This window comes from Atractosteus spatula, chromosome 6 (assembly GCF_055471065.1).
Source record: "Atractosteus spatula isolate fAtrSpa1 chromosome 6, fAtrSpa1.hap1, whole genome shotgun sequence".
NCBI classification, from domain to species: Eukaryota; Metazoa; Chordata; class Actinopteri; order Semionotiformes; family Lepisosteidae; genus Atractosteus; species Atractosteus spatula.
In genome coordinates, this window is record NC_142711.1 from 10,328,954 (window position 1) to 10,348,646 (window position 19,693).

The 19,693-nt window shown below is 38.6% G+C and overlaps 1 protein-coding gene across 6 annotated transcripts in view; it reads left to right on the top strand.

Moving 5' to 3' along the window:
• Window positions 1-19,693, top strand: part of unm_hu7910 (un-named hu7910) — an 89,079-nt gene that overhangs the window by 32,505 nt on the left and 36,881 nt on the right. For 4 of the 6 annotated variants that reach the window (XM_088918284.1, XM_088918287.1, XM_088918285.1 and 1 more), the window contains 16 exons: window positions 1,086-1,160; window positions 2,640-3,341; window positions 3,633-3,674; window positions 4,216-4,257; window positions 4,801-4,830; window positions 5,189-5,224; window positions 5,335-5,376; window positions 5,783-5,827; window positions 7,907-7,945; window positions 8,567-8,602; window positions 9,227-9,262; window positions 9,765-9,824; window positions 10,097-10,135; window positions 10,607-10,639; window positions 11,842-11,886; window positions 12,210-12,254. In XM_088918284.1, the coding sequence (XP_088774410.1) occupies window positions 1,086-1,160; window positions 2,640-3,341; window positions 3,633-3,674; window positions 4,216-4,257; window positions 4,801-4,830; window positions 5,189-5,224; window positions 5,335-5,376; window positions 5,783-5,827; window positions 7,907-7,945; window positions 8,567-8,602; window positions 9,227-9,262; window positions 9,765-9,824; window positions 10,097-10,135; window positions 10,607-10,639; window positions 11,842-11,886; window positions 12,210-12,254 (1,347 nt within the window). The remainder of the gene's footprint in view (window positions 1-1,085; window positions 1,161-2,639; window positions 3,342-3,632; window positions 3,675-4,215; window positions 4,258-4,800; window positions 4,831-5,188; window positions 5,225-5,334; window positions 5,377-5,782; window positions 5,828-7,906; window positions 7,946-8,566; window positions 8,603-9,226; window positions 9,263-9,764; window positions 9,825-10,096; window positions 10,136-10,606; window positions 10,640-11,841; window positions 11,887-12,209; window positions 12,255-19,693) is intronic. The other 2 variants (XM_088918286.1, XM_088918290.1) reach the window with 2 other exon arrangements.

The following is a 19,693-nucleotide window of genomic DNA, read 5'->3' on the forward strand; positions in this document are numbered from 1 at the left end:
TTCAATTTCTGCACACACAGTTTTTAAAATTCTGTACTTTTTAAGTGTGTAAATTAGAATGTTTCCAGATGTATTAGAATCTCTAGGTTGGCCTAGATATCAGACCGTGCGTCATAATGATTAAGAAAAGCTTGTTTTAATCCTGAAAGATGATGTCTTCTTCCTGTGATGTGTGATTTGCTGCAGTCATACACGAAACAGGGTTACAGTATGCTCTTAGGATTAATTTAACATTTTTACTCTCCAGTCCATAAACACTAGTCATCTCAGTTAAGAGTTAACAAATCATTCTGTTTTTCTACATATCATGTTGTTCAAACAATACTGACTGCTATTTTAGGCTGAAGATGAAATTTTCCAGGACATCGGTTTAAACTTGATGGGAAAACAATGAAACATGCTGTTAAGCTATTCTATTCCACATTAAGTGCAGAAACTAAGAATTAAACAGTGAATGGGATGAGTATTTTAGTTTTTCAAATACCTTACCCCTGTGCATGTAAACATTATTTAGGGCCAGTACTAATAAATGCACACATCTGAATGTTCAGGAGAGCTATTCAGCATTAATCTGATTAGAATTAAACCTCCAAATGTTAAGGTTAATGAAAGGGCCATTTGGCCTATTGAACCCTTTAGTCTTTAATTGATCCAAGGATCTTAAAGAAAGACAGAGTATTGGCTTCACCAACATGGCTGGGTAGCTTGTTCTATACCTTTGGGTCAAGAAGTGCCACCTGTTCACAGTTTTAAATGCATGTTAAAAAAGCTATGCAGAGAGATTTAGGTCATACAGGCTTTTTCCAAGCTCAGAAATGTTTGGTAATGCCCGACACTTGTATGCAGTAATATTTTAGCAGACACGTGACACCTGAGGGGCTTCTGTGTAGAATACCGTGATCTTTTTTGTCATTACATGTATTATGTGAAAGGTATTTCATGGGTGGCAATCCCCTTCTCCACTTGAGGAAAAGAAATCCCAGTTGCTGCCATTTTTTTGGTTTGAACCCTTGTGAAAATGTTTTCAGATTTTTTTGCATCAATGCTGAAGAAGCCTTACCCTGTTTTGTAATTAATATTTGTAGTTTCTGAGCTTGAGCCACCAGTAGAGGATGTAGTCCAAGCAAGTGTGGTCCAGGAGTCCTCACAACCTCCTCCTGGTAGGTGTTATTTCTGTAGCAGGTGTGATTTCAGCTTGCTGATGCATTTACCCACTCTATATATCTCAGCAGGAGACTGCCAGTGCAATTTTAAGGCAGCAGGCTTTAACAGAAGGGGTTACGCTTTAGGTTATTTCACAGGGTTCAATACCTTTATGTCTTTACGTAACTAGACCAAACACATCCTGGGATTGTGAATAAGGTGACTCTCTTCCTATTCATCATTTACTACACCAGAGGATCCCCATCCTGGAGGCCCACAAACCTGTTGGTTTTCATTGTAACCACACTTAATTAACTAATTACAGCCTTAATTGAGCTAACCTTTCTAACCGCTTCATCCAGCTGTAGGGTTGTGGGGGAGCTGGTTCCTATCCCAGCAAGCAAGGGTTGGAAGGCAGAATACACCCTGGATGGGGCACTAGTCCATCGCAGGAGACGCACAGACACGAACACACACTCACGCCAGGGCCAGTTTTCCCAGATGCCAGCTAACCTGCCAGTATGTCATTGGACTGTGGGAGGAAACTGGAGCAGCCAAAAGAGACCCCACACAAACACATGGAGAACATAAAAAAGCTCCATGCAAACAGCATCCGAGGAAATGATCCTGGGTCCCCAGTGCTGTGAGACAACAATGCTAACCACTGCACCACCACGCCTCCCTGTGTGGAATATTTGCGAGTTGTTTTCCTACTTGGAAGTTTGGGATTTTATGTTATGAACTGCAGTGAAGCTGGGATCAGCTCCTGCTCTCCTGCGACTCTGAATTGGATGAAGCAGTTAGGAAATGGATGAATGGATGAAAGTGCAGTGGTTAAAACATAGCCTCCAACATGCTTGAGAGCTGAAAACAAACAAATTATATTACTAATGTACCTAACTAATGAGGTTTTCAGTTGTGTTGGTGAGAGCTGGGCTGGACCACAAAGCAGCAGGTGCGTGGGCCTCCAGGACTAGGATTGGAACACTCTAGTTAATTTACACTATTTACCACACCGTTATCTACTATAATGTATAATTGTACATTAACTGCATTACATAACAGGCAGAGAAGTGAGAAGTTACTTCTTCAACTGAAGTCCTAGGAGGCCAGATTGTGAAAACCCAAGACAATTTAGTCGGGACACTAGATATCAGCAGTTACCTCAAACTACTAGGAGAAAAAAAGCCTCTACCATTTCCATCAGGATCCATCCAACTATTTTGTGCCTAACAGAAATGTACCTAAATAAAGGAAAGATTTTCCCTCAGACTGTAGAATCCTCCTTATCTCCGTCATCAAAAGCCATTTATATTACCTGGTTTTTCAGACTAGCATTTCCTAACTTTTAACACAGAAATGTTACTCCACCTTCCTGTCTCTCAACATGTTCTACCTCTGTTGTCAAGTGCTTGAGAGGCCACAAAAGGCACCTTGCAAATGATGGTCTGGGATTTCACACAGGCATGTTGGTTTGGGGGTGGTGTGCTTTGCAGATAAGCTTGCAGAGGAGCAGGAGGGTGAGGAGGAAGAACTGGCGGACTCTGTGGTGGAGGAAGAGGTGGAGGAGGCTGTAGTCGAGGAGGTCCAAGCAGAGGATGCGACGGAGCTCGAGGGTGAACCCCAATACTCTGAGCCAGCTGCAGAACAGGACGCAGAGGCAGAGGAAGTGCATCCGGCCGAGGAGGAGGCAGTGGAGGAGGTTACCCCCGAAGGGGGGGAACAGTTTGAGGAGGGAGGCCGACTAGAAGGAGAAGAAGAAGAACTGGAGAGAATGTATGAGGAGACAGTTCCTCCATTCGAGGAAGAAGAGGCAGTAATGCCTTTGGAAGCAGAGGAAGAGCCTGAAGCACCTTTGGAAGCAGAGGAAGAGCCTGAAGCACCTTTGGAAGCAGAGGGTGAGCCTTTGGAAGCCGAGGAAGAGCCTGAAGCACCTTTGGAAGCCAAGGAAGAGCCTGAAGCACCTTTGGAAGCAGAGGATGAGCCTTTGGAAGCCGAGGAAGAGCCTGTAGCTCCTTTGGAAGCGGAGGAGGAGTCCTTAGAAGCAGAGGGAGTTGCTCCTGAGCTGCCTGAGGAAGCGGAGGTCACAGCTGCCAGTGAGGCGGTGGAGGTAGGGGAAGAGCACGCTGAAGAGAGCAGGCCGGCGGCAGAGGCCGTGCAGGAGGCTGTCCAGGCTGAGGAAGACCACGGTGAAGGAGGTACGGAACCTTCCATATCGACCAAAGGCAGGGTTCATCTCTGTTGTTGAATATTATGTGGAATTTTTAGTATGCTCAGCAAAAGAAAGCCTCAGAAATAGCAAATGGAAACAGTTGCTATATTAATATTAATAATAATTATAATTAAAAATAGTAATATTTACCTTTTTCATTTTCATATTGATTTGTAGATTCGGCAAGGTTTAAAATCTAGTATTGTTGAAGCAATCAAACTTCAGATGTGTTGCGTGGCTGTTGTATCCACGGTGTCATTCTCTTATCTTCTCACAGTTGAGGAAATGGAGGAGGTGCAGACAGAAGAAGAATATTCAGGTAGTTCTTTCTAATGCATTTAGCAGGGACATTTCAGTTTTTTTTTCTTCTTCATACATGAAAAGGGATACCCAGCACAATTATGTATTCACATAATTTGGCAAGGCAGATCATCAGGGGGACATACTGTATAAGCATATTAAAGAAACATGTTTCATTTATATTGTAGATAAATGTTAGTATTGATATTTAATGCCCATGTTCATTAGGGTAACGTGGATAAAGGCATTTAGCTTCTGGATTTGATGCTGCAAGGCTCTCTTATTCTGAAAGAGAAAATCAGAAATTTGATGAAGCATAATGTGGGAACATTTGGAAAATGTAGACACTGGAAGCAGTGAATTAACCTTGATCCACTGTATTAAAGTGATTAAGCTTTTTAATAATTGTTTTATTGTAAAAAAATTAATGATATGTTTCTGAATAATTAATATTATTAAAATTAATTTAATTATATTTTTTCATTTTGTACTACAACAGAATACCCAGACTTCTACCTTATAAATTCTCAAAACATGTTTCATGTCATCTTAAATTCTAGAATATGAGTACAGCAAATCCCAAGATGATCAGCAATTTGAAGGTATGCTGCAAATATATTGTATTACATTGTGACTGTTTGTTGTTTCTGAATTTTGTAGTTGTGGGAATGATGCGAGTACTATTAAGAGTGACAAGTGTTTTGTGTAATATGTGATTGTGTCCTCTCAGCCTTTTAGCTTTTTAAGTTACCTTTGGGACATCCATCCATTTTGAGTACCTGCTTTATCTTAAGAGTGCTGTGGTGAGCTGGAGCCCAAGACACACAGCACAAGGCAGAACATTACCTGGACAGGACACTATTTCATTGAAGGGCACGCATGCGCACACACACATTCGTTCATTCACATACTTCTAGAGAATGCAATTGAACCTGGACAGCATGTCTCTGCACTGTTGGAAGACACTGGAGCATATGGAGAAAACCCACTAGGATAAGGAGAGCATGCAAACTCCCAAGGGCTTTGAAACAGCAGTAATAATAAGCATACCTCTGTCCTGTCCTCATTCTGAAATAATACAATAATTCTTTTGTAGTTAATATATTTTGAAATGCATTTGACATTAGATTTTTTTCTCATTGTAGACCAAGAGACTCCAAGTGAAGACGTCCAAGGTTTCTTTTTTTTCCACTATTTAAGTGTTTTACTTACTAAATGCTGCAGTTTGTCTATCCTGTGTGCATTGAAAACAAGCACCTCGCTTATAACACTTTAAAACTGCAAGTTTTGATATTTAAATATATTGATCTTTTTGTGTGCATTTTAATATTTTTAATTCCAGATTGTTTAAAATGTGCATAAAATTAAGTTTTGAAAAGCAAAAGTAATAAAAAAAAACTTTTTTGATGAAAAAATAAATGTGGTGTAAATATTGGTCTGAGACCCACGTTTGTGATCAATAATTGCTTACACTTTCCACTGTTTCTGATCGAAGAAAGTGGTTTGCAGTTACCTGCACTTTTTTTTCCACAGATTCAGCCCCGGTCCCTGAAAACGAGGAAGATGATGGTAAGGGTCATCATCTTCTCTTGGGTTCTACATTACACACTTTAGAATTCAGTGGTAGGTGGGGAAAATTATAGTCATCTAACAATTTTTAATTTCATTGCTTGTAACAGTCTATGGATCTCAGAGCATGGATGTGGAATCTGAAATCCAAGGTTTGTTTTGACTTGGTATGTTGTAGAATGTTGTAGATACCAATAGTCATCAACATCTTGTAGTGCTACTTTAATCTTAACCTGTTCTTGACTTCACTACTAATATCACACATCTGTTATAATGTGCTTATAACAATATTGCCATTGTAATTTGTTCTTAACTAACTATTCTCTTTATGCCCGATACTGTGAACATGGGTGTTCGGTTTACCAAACTATCGTTCGTTGATTTAATGTATAAATTAATGTGGATGTTATCTAATATGTCAGGATGCATACACATCCAGAGACTGGCCTTTAGGGTGTGTCATTTCAGTCTGGATATGAACTCTGTTTCTTTGACAGATTTTAAGTGCTATGAGGTTTGTTATACAGTACATATTGAACTGTTAAACTGTTGTTTCAGCTGCAGTTCCTCTTCCAGAGCCAGTCTTCAATGAAGAGTACTCAGGTACAATTTTTGTTTTTTTTCTGAGATCTCTAAAAGCTCAATTAATAGTGCATTGTTTTAAACATTTTAATATTTGACTGAAGTGCCCATTTACTGTATTATCAGTAGCTGATAGCTGTTGAAATTGTAAATATTTTTCTATTTGTATCCAGTCTTGGAAATAATTGGAAAGAAATGCAATGATATTTTTCTATCATTTTCTAATTATAGAATCTCATCTCCTGTTCAAACTAATGTGTGCTCCTCTATGATCATATTGTACGTTGATACAATGCATTGTAGTTTGGCTGCCCTGCAAGCAATCTGAAATTGCCGCACCAGGACAAGGCCTATAAAATTACTGGCAGAATTACCACCGCAGTATAGAATACCGCAGCCTCCATGTTTCAGCAGGATTATATCTGCAAAACTACGACTAATGTCCGGACAAAATGCCCAACCTCTTCTGAGCTGATTATAAGCACCTTTTGGTATGGTCTCAGTGTGGCAGATGACTATCCACTCGATATCTCATTCTTACTTGTCCCTTTTGTTTTAGTATGATCAATGTGTGCATGGAAGTACCTAAAAATAAAATGTATGTTCTGTTGTACATATTATATTATATTAATCTCATGCTGATAAAATCAAATTGCTTTACTCTGAAGCAAAAACAGGTTTTGACTTGAGTGTACAACTTCTTTTGGCAGGCAGTATCTCTGTCAGGGTAAATGTTAATATATTGACACAAGTGTATTGTGATTCATTTCATTTGGGTAGGAGCTGGGATTCTTTAATGTGTTATTTTCATTTTCTATTTTCCTCCTGACTTTATTTCCAAAACTTTACGAAATACTTTTTATGTATTTATTATTTTTTGCAAGTATGTAGTAGAGTGATGTAATGTGTGTTTATGCAGTGGTCTTATCAAAGTGCTTTGTAATGAAGCAAGTCATAAGCAAAACCAATACAGATGTATACACGTAAATTAACACAGTAAATTAAACAGTTAATTCTGAATGGGACAGGATTTAAAAGTGTTGACTGACTTGCAGGGTCTGAAGTGGGCAGCGAGGTCCTTCCACAGCATTGTGGCAGCAGAAAGCACAGTCCAGTGTTCAAAGCCCAGTGTCCAGTGGGACTTGTGCATATAGTAAATGTGCAGTTACGCAGTTAACAGTTCACTGATGTTGTCAGGAGCCAAGCTATTTAAGCCCTTAAAAGTGAGCAGCAGTATTTTGAATTTTATTCTGAGCCAGTGCGAGGCTGCTAAAGCACATTAAATGTGCTCATACATTTTAGTTTGTTCAGGTTCCGTTGTACCAGCAGGCATGGTATTAACAATAATTAAGCTAAAAAAAGAAAAAAAACGTTAATGTGTTCACAGATATCCCAGTCTGATACAAACTGGTATAAGCAAGCCTACTAAAAAGAAAAATGTAATCAAACATTTTGTTAAATATGAGCTGCCAATACACAAATTCCTGACAGGAGTATTTAAACTGATTTCAACGTCATCATTAGCCAAACTATTGCGGAGTTGATGATGATATCTAGCAGAATATTGGTTTTGTCAGAGTTCAGTTATAAAATATTTTTTGCCTCCATTTTTTAGTATTGTCTAAACTGTGTGATAAGTTAATTAATTGCCTTTAAAATTAATTAATGTCAGCCTTGTGCAAACATATATTTGGTGTGTCACCAGCATTAAACAAAAAGCTGATGCTAAACCTAAAAGATTCTGACACAGTGATAACCAATAGACAGTAAAAAGAATGGACTCAAGCACAAGAAGAATACTTGCTTTAGTATTGCGATAGAGAAACTCTGTCGGAGAAAATACAAAGTACAGTTCATTTTTGTATTTAGTGCTGCACTTATTTCGGGAAGACACCTGTTGGGAATCCTGGTATTAAATTTGCCGCTGAGTGAATTGCATGGCCAACGCCTCCCTTATTTGTTCCAGAGGGTTGCTGCTTGTCATTTCTCATCATGGTGGTGTCTGAAAGGCTGACAACAAACTGTTGGTTAAAACCGCATTCAGCCATTCAAAAGACATTTCAGTTGTCTTTCACTTGTTGTGTTTCTGTCCCTATCTAGCTGATGAAGTTGTCGACAGCGCTGACAGACACCCTTATGGTAAGCACTAAAATGATTCAGCTCACAAAAGTACTGTCGTTAATGTGATGTGTGTTATACTGTATATAGTAATCATATCATGGTGCTTTATAATAAAGCAAATCATAAGCAAAACCAATACGGACATGTAAACGTAAATTAATACAGTAAATTAAACAGTTAATTCCAAATGGGACAGGTTTGAAAAGTTCTGACTGACTTGCAAGACCTAATTCGAGCGAGGAAACCTCAGAAATGCTGTAATATGAACAGATAGCAAATGGTTGGAGCTATGTAAGATGGAATGTAATCTGCAAACAAAGGACCGAAGTGTTTCGCAGTTTTCTTCAAACATGACATCTGTATTGAATAACTCAATGCCAGCAGCCATATCACCCTGTAAGTCACAACTGACCACTCAGTGAAGCTCAGTAGGCGTGAGCCTGGCCAGTACCTGGGTGGGAGACCTCCTGGGAAAAACTAAGTCCTAAGCCAAGTATAGTGATGGGGACTATACTGCTGTACTGCAAAAAGGTGCCATCTAAAAGAAAAGTATTTCACAGAACTTTTTTATCTTATGTAAAGTTTGCAAACATTTGCTAACATGTCAACATTTGCCTTTTTGTTTTTCATGTGGAGCAGAAGATACCACTGAAGATGCAATAGATACACAAGGAGGTAGGGCCTTGCTGAGGGAGGAGGCCAGCTGATGTGGGCCCAGTGTTCAAGGGCATTGGCTGGTCTGATGTTAGAAATAAATGTTCTTTGATCTGGCAAGTCCAGCTCCATACTCTATATCTCTGATCATTGAATTTACTTACTCTTATCGTCTTAATTTTTAAGTCTTCCATATGAAGATTAATATCAAGATGCTCTGTTCTGGATTTCCTTCAGGGACAGAAAAAAATAATTTTACAACATCTAAACATCATATCAGTTTCTAATTCCTAAACATATGTTCCAAGTGTGCTCTGAATAATAGGCTGCTGGAGAATTAACTGATTAATCCACGATTAATGGGAATCGGCTAAAGTATAAGAACATTTTCAAATTTTACAAAGTGTCCAAATGAGTAGAGTCTGTTGGGCACCTATTTAAGCCTGTTTGGCGAGTGTGTCAAATCCAGACATCAAATACTTTAATAAAACCCCAAACATTCTGTACTACGAGTAATTCCTTTTAAAAATGTAATGAGAATGCCTGGTTGCTAAAACACCGATTTGTCTTATTCATAACGTATCGAAGCAGATCATGTCGTACAACATGCTTGAGTAAATTTTGTTATTCAATTTGTGCTTTCAGAATATGTGGTGGAATCGGAGCCGGAGTATGCTGAAGGTTAGGAGTTACAACATTTTTTTTCTTCTTTGGAAATTGGGTGGGATGACAATTCTGAAATTTAGAAATTGGTCTGCTTTTAGTTCCTAGTCTCTAGCAGAACAGACAGTTGTCAGTGTGGAGGGTATCGTGTTGATCTTCATTATGACAATGTGATGAAATACATTTGCTTCATTTGAAAGCGATGATTAAATTCAGTTTATTAATGTCCCTAATAATACTCTAAACCAGAATTACCGGTTGTTTTTGCTACTGTATGTTCTCTGTAAACTGTTACCCAAACGCACTGGTGATCATTTCTGATCACCACATTAAAAAATGCTTTTTTTGGAGGGAATGGTTAGTCACCAGTGTGCTAATGAGCAAAGCCAGGTTTTGAGATGATTAATATTTCATGCGGATCTTCTTGATGACCGATATGACCAAACAGCACAAGAAGGAACAAACGAGCTTAATTTGTATCACTTGTGCTTTGCTTATGTATCCTTCCTCTGTGTTACAGAGGAAGTACACCATCCAGACGAAAGCGTTCACTATGAGCCTCAGCTGTCAGAGGAAGCAGGTTTGTTTGTTCATGCCTCATGCTTCTCTGTGGTTAGGAAATCTGTGAGTAGAAATATAAAGAGGGAAGAGTCGTTCCAGATGCCCAGAAAGCTTGCTACTTGTTATTAATCTGTTTTCGTATTACTGCTTTATACTAATGTCTTGTGAAGTTATGAAAGTCAGGTATTTTTTTTCTCTAGGTTTATAAACCATGCACCAGTAACATTATACAGAATGCTATATCAATGTGGTTACGTTTCCCGATACAATTCCAGTGCATTTGTTTTTCAGAAACTCAGGAATGGAGCACAGAGGAGCTGTCCGAGTCTGGTAAGACCAATAAAAAATTAGCTAAATGCAACTTTAGAATCATACTTTTTTTGTTAAACCAAAAGAAAAAATCTTGCATGGTTTTTGTCATGGCAGGGGAGTGCTTCTGCTACTAAAATTTGTGAAAAAGAGACTTAATAAAAAATCCTGCAAATCAATTAATTATTTATGACAAATATGACTCTGCTCTTTGCAGTCCCGTTAAAATTACAGTATTTTATTTGTTAAGATTGTTTTAATCAAGATGCATTATCCAATCCATAACTCATTTTGTTGTTTTTTTGTTCCTGTTTCATTGGGGATATGAATAGAACTTCACAGCACCCTCTGGGATTTGTAAACAGGATCCAGTTCAGTTATATGCTATGTTCTAAAAAATACATATAAGTAATTGTACCTTTTCCTAATCTTTGGGGTGTTTATTTTGAGAACTAAAAATTAATAATTAATATCACTGTCCTTGCTTAACAGCACCAGAAATTCATTCAGAAGATGATGCAGAAGGTAAGTTCAAGTGAACAGAGAATTGTATGTTTAGTAACATACAGTACATCCTTTTTAGATGTATATATGCCTTTAAGCTCATAATACTATTATAATTTTTCTCTTATGTTGTTTTAATGTGGTAATCAGCAGCCTTTCAGAAGAAGCGTGGCAAGAGGTAGCTTATGCTCTTGTTTTTATGGGTTTGTATCTGTAATGACAATACTAGCCTTACTTACATTTTGATTAAATATATAATATCTAAAATGGATAAATTAAAATGCACTATATTACAATTAAGTTTGGTCCTTGCAGAAAAAAAACAGTTGCGCTGGCATCAAAACTGTCTGGTTTCATTCAAAAATAAAACATCTCACCAAAACGCTGGGCATCCTGGAATCTGACAGAAAATGTGGATGTCAGTCCACACGTGTACATTTCAAACTCAGCAACACGGGAGTGTGCGATGTTTGGAACGGTCTTTAAGATGTCTTGAGAAATGCATTCCCGATTTCAAAAACACCCGCGACAGTTTGATCTGCACCGAGTCATTCTGCAGAACAGTTAATGTAATTTGTGACCATGAAATAGTTTCAGCATTGCCGTTTCGCTGCAAATTTCCGCTTTCCTGCAGAGAAGAGTCATCCAGGTTCATTTTACCTTAGCTTTGATTCACTCCTTCATTATGATTCAAATTAAAAAAAGATAACTTTGACTTTTCCCGCTGAGTGCTCAGGCTTCCCCTCCATTTCACTCACTGTTAAATTTGGCTGCTTCCACTTCATGTTTGTATGTGATCCGCTTCATAGCGGTAGTTTCAGCATATCCCTTTGTGTGCAAAATGGCCCTCAGTCTGAAATCTGTTATACCAGTTAGCGTATTTTGTTTGCTTTATGGTCTGTGGTGAGCACTTGTAGGCTCATGAGAGGTACCACTACATTTGAGCCCCAACCCGAAACCCCGCCCTGTGACAGCTCTGTTTATTTCTCCAAGTTTTTAAAAATTCCCAGGTATCAAGCTCATTACATCCAAAAGAATGTTTAAAGTAACATAAGAGGCTTCAGAAATAATCGGTTCAAGTTTCTCACTAAAACCTTGAAATTAAAGCCTTATTTGTTTGGCATCAGCAGTAGTATATTTTGTTCAGTCATACACCTGATTACCTCTTCTACTTCAGGGGCCTTGGGACTTGAGATACAATGAAATTTTGTCGTTTGTTTCAGCTCATCACCATGATGAACCTGCTCATGATGAGCCAAGCCCTGAAGGTATGTGTTAATTTAATGTAAAGGAGGAAGTAAAGGTTTATTCCCTGCTGAAAAGAGAAGAAAAACAGCATTTTGGCTGTGGAGCCTTCTTCAGCAGTCACATGTTATGTTTTGATACTTTATTAATGTTGTTTTTAAATGTATTAGTACTGTAAAATTAATACTGTATTCATTTGATATTTTCTGATCAAATTCAGTGCTAAAGTTGGTCCAATATTGATCTCTGTGATACTAATTTATCTCAAATAAGACCCCATCACAGTTTAATACTTTCGACTGCATCTTATCATTGTTGTAATTAATTATTTTGCTTTTTTTAACAGAGGAGGTTATTCAGGCAGAACAACATTTTCAGGGGGAACCTTCGGGTAAGTTTTACTTAATATTAAATGTAGTTCCAGTGTTATTGAAAATGTAAAGCCTTATTTCCTCAACATAAGGTTATGATTTATATTTTATTTAACTCTTAGAAGGATGTCAGAGGGGCTGCTTTGGTATCTGATTCCTAAATGTTATACTCCATATCACGTGAAGACTTTGGGTTGTAGTTGACTTATAAAAAACTAGAGTTTCCGCAGTATAATTCTCTCCAATGAAGCCCTAATGCATACATTTTTCTTTTTTAAAAAAAATAATTGTATGAACTTAACTTTAGAAATGGAAAAAGTAGTCTTGAATGTATCCAGTTAATAGGTCTGGTAGGCAAAGGTCCTTTTCCTCTTCAGAAGGAAAAACAGCCAAATGTTTGAAACACTTGGGCAGGCAGGCTTGATGGTGCTCTTGGACACATCATTCACAGATGCTGCATTAAGGTAGATTGTGTTTGATAGGAAGGCTGGGTCAAGGGTCATCTCTAGCTGTGCGTGTTGTTCTAATTTTGGCCTGAGCCGAGAGTTAATGTTAGTAGAGCATGTGTATGAAGTGTAACAGACGATGGTGGCATATCTCTTAATCTTTCAAAGAAATCTTCTAAAGTCTTCTTTCACACGAAGCAACACACATACAGCACTCCAGTCCAGTCTCCAGTCATTGTTTACACGTCTGCATTGTTTACATTCAAACTGTTTACTCGTTTACTTGTACGTTGTCTACTGTTTGTTTGTATATTGTCTTGATGCACTGTCTGCACTATGTGTTTTTACACTTGTTTTAACAATCAAGAGACTTTCTGTAAGTAGGAATTGCATTGTACCAGTACATGTACCTATTACATATGACAATAAAGTTCAAGTTAACTTTAGTTTAAGATCAGCTGCCAAGATCTTATGTTATGCAAAATTTTGGAGATGTCATTGAGGTATTTGCATACATTTTGAGTTTGGAGATGTACCTTTTTACATAACAATCATCCGTTTAAGTTGTTAAGAGGGTGTGACTTGTTATCATTGCTTAGTTTAAATAATTTTCATACACTTCTGGCGACCACTCACAATAGTGAGTTAAAGCTGTTGAACTAGTCTGGAACCGATGGTAAAATCTCTAAAAGTAAAACAGGTTGCTTTGTTTTACAATAAGTACATCTTGCTAGTTATTTCTTTTAAAGCTTGCTTTTGGCACAGAAGCAATGACCAAGATTCACATATATTTAGGAACAGTCCGGTGACTTTTTTTATGTTGGAATTAGCAGTGAATTTACACAACAGTGCTCTTTACCGGTCACTGTATTATCACCATACTTGACATGCAAGACTAAAAGGCTTTATCTAATTGTAACAGATCTCATTAATGTAGTAAGGCCAGGCTTGGTCAGTTCAGAAACAGAAAAGGCTTTTTGCTGAAAGTGGTATAGATGGACCCGTAGGTGCCAGTCTTTTGTGGGGCAGTTCCAAACCAGTTCTTTAGCACAACACTGATGTAAGACCATATTTTCAATTCAAGCACCATTTTTTCCTGGGAGAACTTTATTTTATGGCACAGTCCATACAATCCGTACAACAATACAAGAAGGAATACAAACATTGCCAAGAGGGAAAATGGTACAGTAGTTTTACAGGGTAGTTACTATACATTGTTTGAAAGTGCGATTGCAGTGGGGGTGAAAGATTTCCTGAATCTGTTATTTTTACACCTGGGGGCACAGAGGCATCTCCTCTCAGATGGGAGTAGTGTAAATTCACAACAGAGGGGGTGAGACACACACCTTATAATGCTCTTGGTATTAGAGCTCCTAGCCATGTAAATGGAGCCTGTTAACAGTGGTGTCCTGGTGAATTCCATTTCAGAATACATACGGCCTACATACATTTCCTGGTGTATAATATGAAATGGACGCCAAACCCCACACCCAGAGCATCCTGCACTTCAGCCCAGAGTCTATTTGAATCCCTGTCTATATTTGAGTGTATCATAATCTGACATAGCCAGCAGCCATATCACCCTGCAGCTCTCAAATGGCAACCCACTGAAGCTCAGCAGGGTTGAGCCTGGTCAGTACCTGGATGGGAGACTTCCTGGGAAGTTACAGTTGCTGCTGGAAGTGGTGTTATTGGGACCAGCAGGGGGCGCTCACCCTGCGGTCTGTGTGGGTCCTCATGCCCCAGTATAGTGGTGGGGACACTATACTGTAGTGGGCGCCCTTTTGGATGAGATGTTAAACCAAGTTATAAACAAGTCCTGGCTCTCAGTGATCATTAAAGATCCCTGGGCATTTCTCGATAAGAGTAGGGAGTTATCCCAGTGTCTGGTAACTTCCACTTCCATACGCTACCCATAGCATGTGTGAATAGCAAAACTATCAGACTGTAACACAATTTGTTTACCTAAAGGAAAACAGCCAGTCTGAATTGTGATCTTCTTGGTGATTTTGCTGCCTTTTGAGTCGTTGCCAGAAATCTGCTGATGTACTGATATTCAGAGAAAGTAGAACCCTTTCTTTTGGCTATGTGTTGGCTGCTTTGAAATGGAAATCAACTGCCCCTGTTCTTTTGTGCCTTTCTGTAGCACATTTGCCTTTTTGCTCTACAACTGCGTAGCAATTTGGCCACTGAAATTTTCCCCACAAGCCTTTGCAAAGAATTGACCTGCCTAACTCCTCTTTGCACAAATGTTGTGAATGAATGAATTTACCAGCAGCCATATCACCCTGCAACTCACAACTGGCAGCCCACTGAAGCTCAGCAGGTGTGAGCCTGGTCAGTACCTGGATGGGAGACTTCCTTGGAAAAACTAAGGTTGCTGCTGGAAGAGGTGTGGGGCCCTCAGGGGGCACTCACCCTGTGGTCTGTGTGGGTCCTAATGTCCCAGTATAGTGATGGGGACACAGTACTATAAACGGGCGCCGTCCTTCGGATGAGACGTAAAACCGAGGTCCTGACTCTCTGTGGTTATTAAAAATCCCAGGGTGTTTCTTGAAAAGAGTAGGGGTGTAACCCCAGCATCCTGGCCAAATATCCCATTGGCCCTTACCAATCATGGCCTCCTAATAAAACCCATCTCTGAACTGGCTTCATTACTCTGGTGTCCTCCCCACTGATAGCTGATGTGTAATGAGCGTTCTGGTGCACTATGGCTGCCATCGCATCATCCGGGTGGATGCTATACATTGGTGGTGGTGGTGGAGGGGAGTCCCCATTACCTGTAAAGTGCTTTGAGTGGAGTGTCCAGAAAAGCGCTATATAAGTATAAGCAATTATTATTATTATTAATGTGTATGCAATTTATTTTGGAATAATTTAGGTTTAGTTGTGAGAGGTTGAGCTCTGTGGCGCAGACCAGTGTTGCTTCACTTTATATTGGGCATTTAGTATAATTCAGAAATATTAAAATAGATTATTTGTTAATGAGAACCTAATGTCATCTAGACTGCTTCTTTGATGAAACCATACACATTGAGATATGTGTTGTATGTTTGTATTTTAAGTAGAAGCCAGACCTTGATCTGGCTGTTAAATTTGACACTTGCTGAATAAAACATTCCTTTAAAACAAATGGGCCTGAGACCAGTTTACTCTGATGTTGATTTGTTCTTATCCACAAATGTAAGACATTTTTGTTGACCAGTACAGACCATCTTGTTTAATTCTGTGTTATTGGTGAAGTTCAGTTTGTTTGTCTTTAATTTTTATACAGTCAGTATAATTAGTTTACATTACATCCCACATGTACAGTAGATTGTGAGTATTGTGTACAGCTTTAATACCATTGCTAACATTTTCTATAATTGTTACGACCCCAAGTGTCTAGGGGTAAAGGGGTGTAACATTTAGGATGGGTCTGGATGCAGGTGGGTTTCTGGTGAGGGGACTTAGGAAGCGTGACAACAAACGTTTGGTGCAAAAGTGATATATTTTAAGAAAGTGAATAAGTGACTGGTACGTATACAGGACTCAATAACACACAAGGAAAAGTAACGTGAGGGGTGCCTAAGGAAAGAAAATAACAAAACCAAACGGATCTAGCCAATACAGTGAGGTCTAACCTAACTAAGCCAAACTAACAAAAATAAAAAGGTCTTTGGCGTCTTCATGCGCCCTAACTTCCCTACACTGAACTAACCAGAACCAAAATACACGAGTGACACAGGCCCCTAACCTAGTGTGTCTAGACAAAACAAACTTACGTGTGCACGATGAAACCCGACGACCTTACCTATACCTTCTCCCCTGGTGTACAAGTTCACAGTTAACAATAACACAACACAAGTGAACTAATCGCACGGTTATGGGAAAACGGGTAATACCGAAAAAAAATACACAAGCAAGGAATAAGGTAACAAATGAGCACAAGCAAGGTAAAGAAGGAAAGTAAAAAGTGCGGGCAAGGGAAGAACAAAACACAGGTAATCAAAACCAACAAACGAAGCTGAAGCTAACAACGAACAAACACGAACACTAGCGAGCAAGTGCAAACACGACTCGAAGCTAACCGAAGTTGAGCCGAAAAGCGAATGGAGTCGAACTTCTGTCAAACCTGTTCCTTTGCCGCCTCCGCATGCTGAAGCAGTTATGTGATGCAACTATGATATAAATACGATCATTTGATAGTTATTTTTTTTCTTATTAGTATATTTTGATATTAAGGCTTGGTCATGTTATTTCTCTTTCATTAATAATAAAAGCATAGAGGCTGCCTGTATCTCATTGAGCAAGGTACCCTGATTTCGATAGTCCACATACTGTAGCTTCATAAATGGGTCCCAGCTTTTTTGTGGGGTTAACCTGTGATGGACTAGTCTCTGAAGGAAGCCTTGCACTCTGTCTTCTTAATGTTGCCGAAACTGAGCTGTTCTCCAGCGCAGTAAGCCACTTGACTTACAAAGCATTTCCGTCTTTAATTTAGCTGGTTTAGCTGTAGAGGCTGATCCACATGTTTGCTGATAGTACTATGACATAGTTGGTCTTTTAACATCAAGCATGTTCATTTTCTCCTGGTGGTTTACAGTTGTTTGACATTTTAATGAGAACCTTCCTCTGATGTTATCTGTTTAGTTGTGACTGTATTAAATATATCTGTCGAAGATGCCAGGACTTTTTTTTTAAACACTAGTACAAGAAACGTAATTGGAAGTGTGTGTAACATTAGCTGTCACATTGGAGATTTCATTATGCCAGTAAGTTCAGCTTTTAAACCCCCAAAATTTATGGATTCACTTTAAGTAGTACTTTGTACAAAGACTGTAGGAACTGTAGACGGGTTTTCCCGTGTGCTGTCTTCAGATAGTGGGCAGTTAGGCTAGGGATATCATTTGGGGATGCTGTTGTGATGTGAAAACTAGGTTTGGAGAACTTAAGAAGAGGGTTTACTTGGTGTTGTAGTTGATGAATTGAAGTTCCACCTGGTCCTCTAATTTAGAATTTCCCCTTGTTTTCCAGATACATAAAGCTTGAAACAGAAAATTCCGACACCATGAGGACCAGCCCAAATTACATTCCACTGAAAGGAACCAGCTGCTAAAAGCAAAAAAAAACAAACAAACTGAAAGATCTTTGGCCACTGGGATCAAGTCATTGATCCAGAATTACAAATGTTTCCTGCAGTACTTTAAGAACTGTCGTACTTTGTTACAAATCTTTTTGTCAATGTACATTTTTTAGTTCAAGCACATTACTTGTGGAGTTACGTGAAATGTTTTTATCTGTGATTTGAAACTCCCTTTTTCTGTGATAGTAAGTTTTAATTTAAAAAGAGCTAATTGCAGTACTCTTCATAGCCAGAATCGTACCATGAAATACGTAATTTATTTAGGAATATTCCAGGTGTCATTCTTGTTTTCAAACTCAAATGATGATTTTAAATGTTACTTTTTTTGACGTATAGTAACCATGATGATGTATGTGGTTGTTTGCAGACTTCAGATTTATAGCATTGTATGTAACTGCAGTGGCTTTGTGGTAGCTTTTTTTACTTTTTTTTTTAAATCCTGCATTTTTAAATCTAGATGACATTTTCCTTTGAAGGTACTAATTCAAAGCTGCACTGATCTTTTGCAGTGTGTTACTCCACTGATGTTTTGCATTACCCTATAGTATTGTGTTTTCTTCACGGTGGTGTGTATCCGAAATTAATTTATACTGGCAGATTAGTTTGAGACAATCATCCTAAACAAATGTGTTATATGTTTGAATTTCTGGCTACATGTTGCTTTGCAAAGAAAGGTGGGCTTTGGCCATCATTATCAGCCAGGACTGAACCTTTTCTTCTTAACTACAAAGACAGTGTTTTCTGCTTCCTTGACATTCACTTGATTAATTTATTCAGAAGCACATTGTCTGCTTTATATAATCATCTTATGCTTGATGAGCTAGCATTGCGTTTCAAACATCTTCAGCACTAGAGCACTGGAGGAGCACATGGTTTTAAACTCCTGTTCTTCTCCTGTAGAAACAGGGTTTCTGAAACAATTTATTTCAGATGTGTTTTAGCCTTGGGCACAGTGTTTGATCCACTCATTTGAAGTCTAGAGGGTAAATTAAATACTGAGCTCCTGTTTCATTGCTTATGTATTTTCTACCGATGGGGGACATTGGTTCATGGTTTCCACAATTAATCTCTGTAGGATTTCGGACTTAAAACGTTTAAGGCTCTTGGTTTTGCTTCTGTACTGCTTTGAAGCCATATAGTGCTATTAGGGTTGATCCCCTTCTCTGTTCTCTGGCCACTCTGGAGATGTATTCTGTCCATTTGTAGCTCTACATCCTGCGTGAGGCAGCATCCACTGATGGGTGGTTCAAGCATAAATCAGACCAGGGCCAACTATACAAAGATGTGGTCCTGGATAGAGGAAAGTAGGGGACCACCCCTGTTGGTAAAAACCCTATTGCAAATGCAACCAAGTGGTAAGCAGTGGAAGAAGTGTCTGAGGGCTTAAAAGGAGAGTCCTGCTGTCCTGTGGCAAACACAGAGTGCACAATGTTTTGTAATTTTTTTTACTTAGCATATATATGCTGTTGTGAATACATTTTAAAATAATAGGAAGCCGAAATCAAGGGACCATTGAAAACTCAGTCTTCTACAGAGGTGCCCTGGCTGCAAAATATCTTCAAATGAAGATAGTCATTGCCATTTTCATAGTTTACGTATGTTTGTGGTAATTTAATGACCTGCCAGAATAAATGTTGGTGATGCGATGGGTATTAGGAGATGCTACAACAGATTTGTTCTCTGAAAATCTATATTTTCTTCAAAATGACATTTCTAGATTTGCTATCAAAGTGGTTTAATGTATAGTTTCGCAGGAAGAGTTTTTTTTTCTTTTTTACTATTAACATTTACATTAGAGGACCTTTTCTATTCTTAACATTTCTAGAGTTAATGTGAATTTTTACAGTGGTGAAAAAATACATTTACAATATTATGAAGCTGTGGTGTG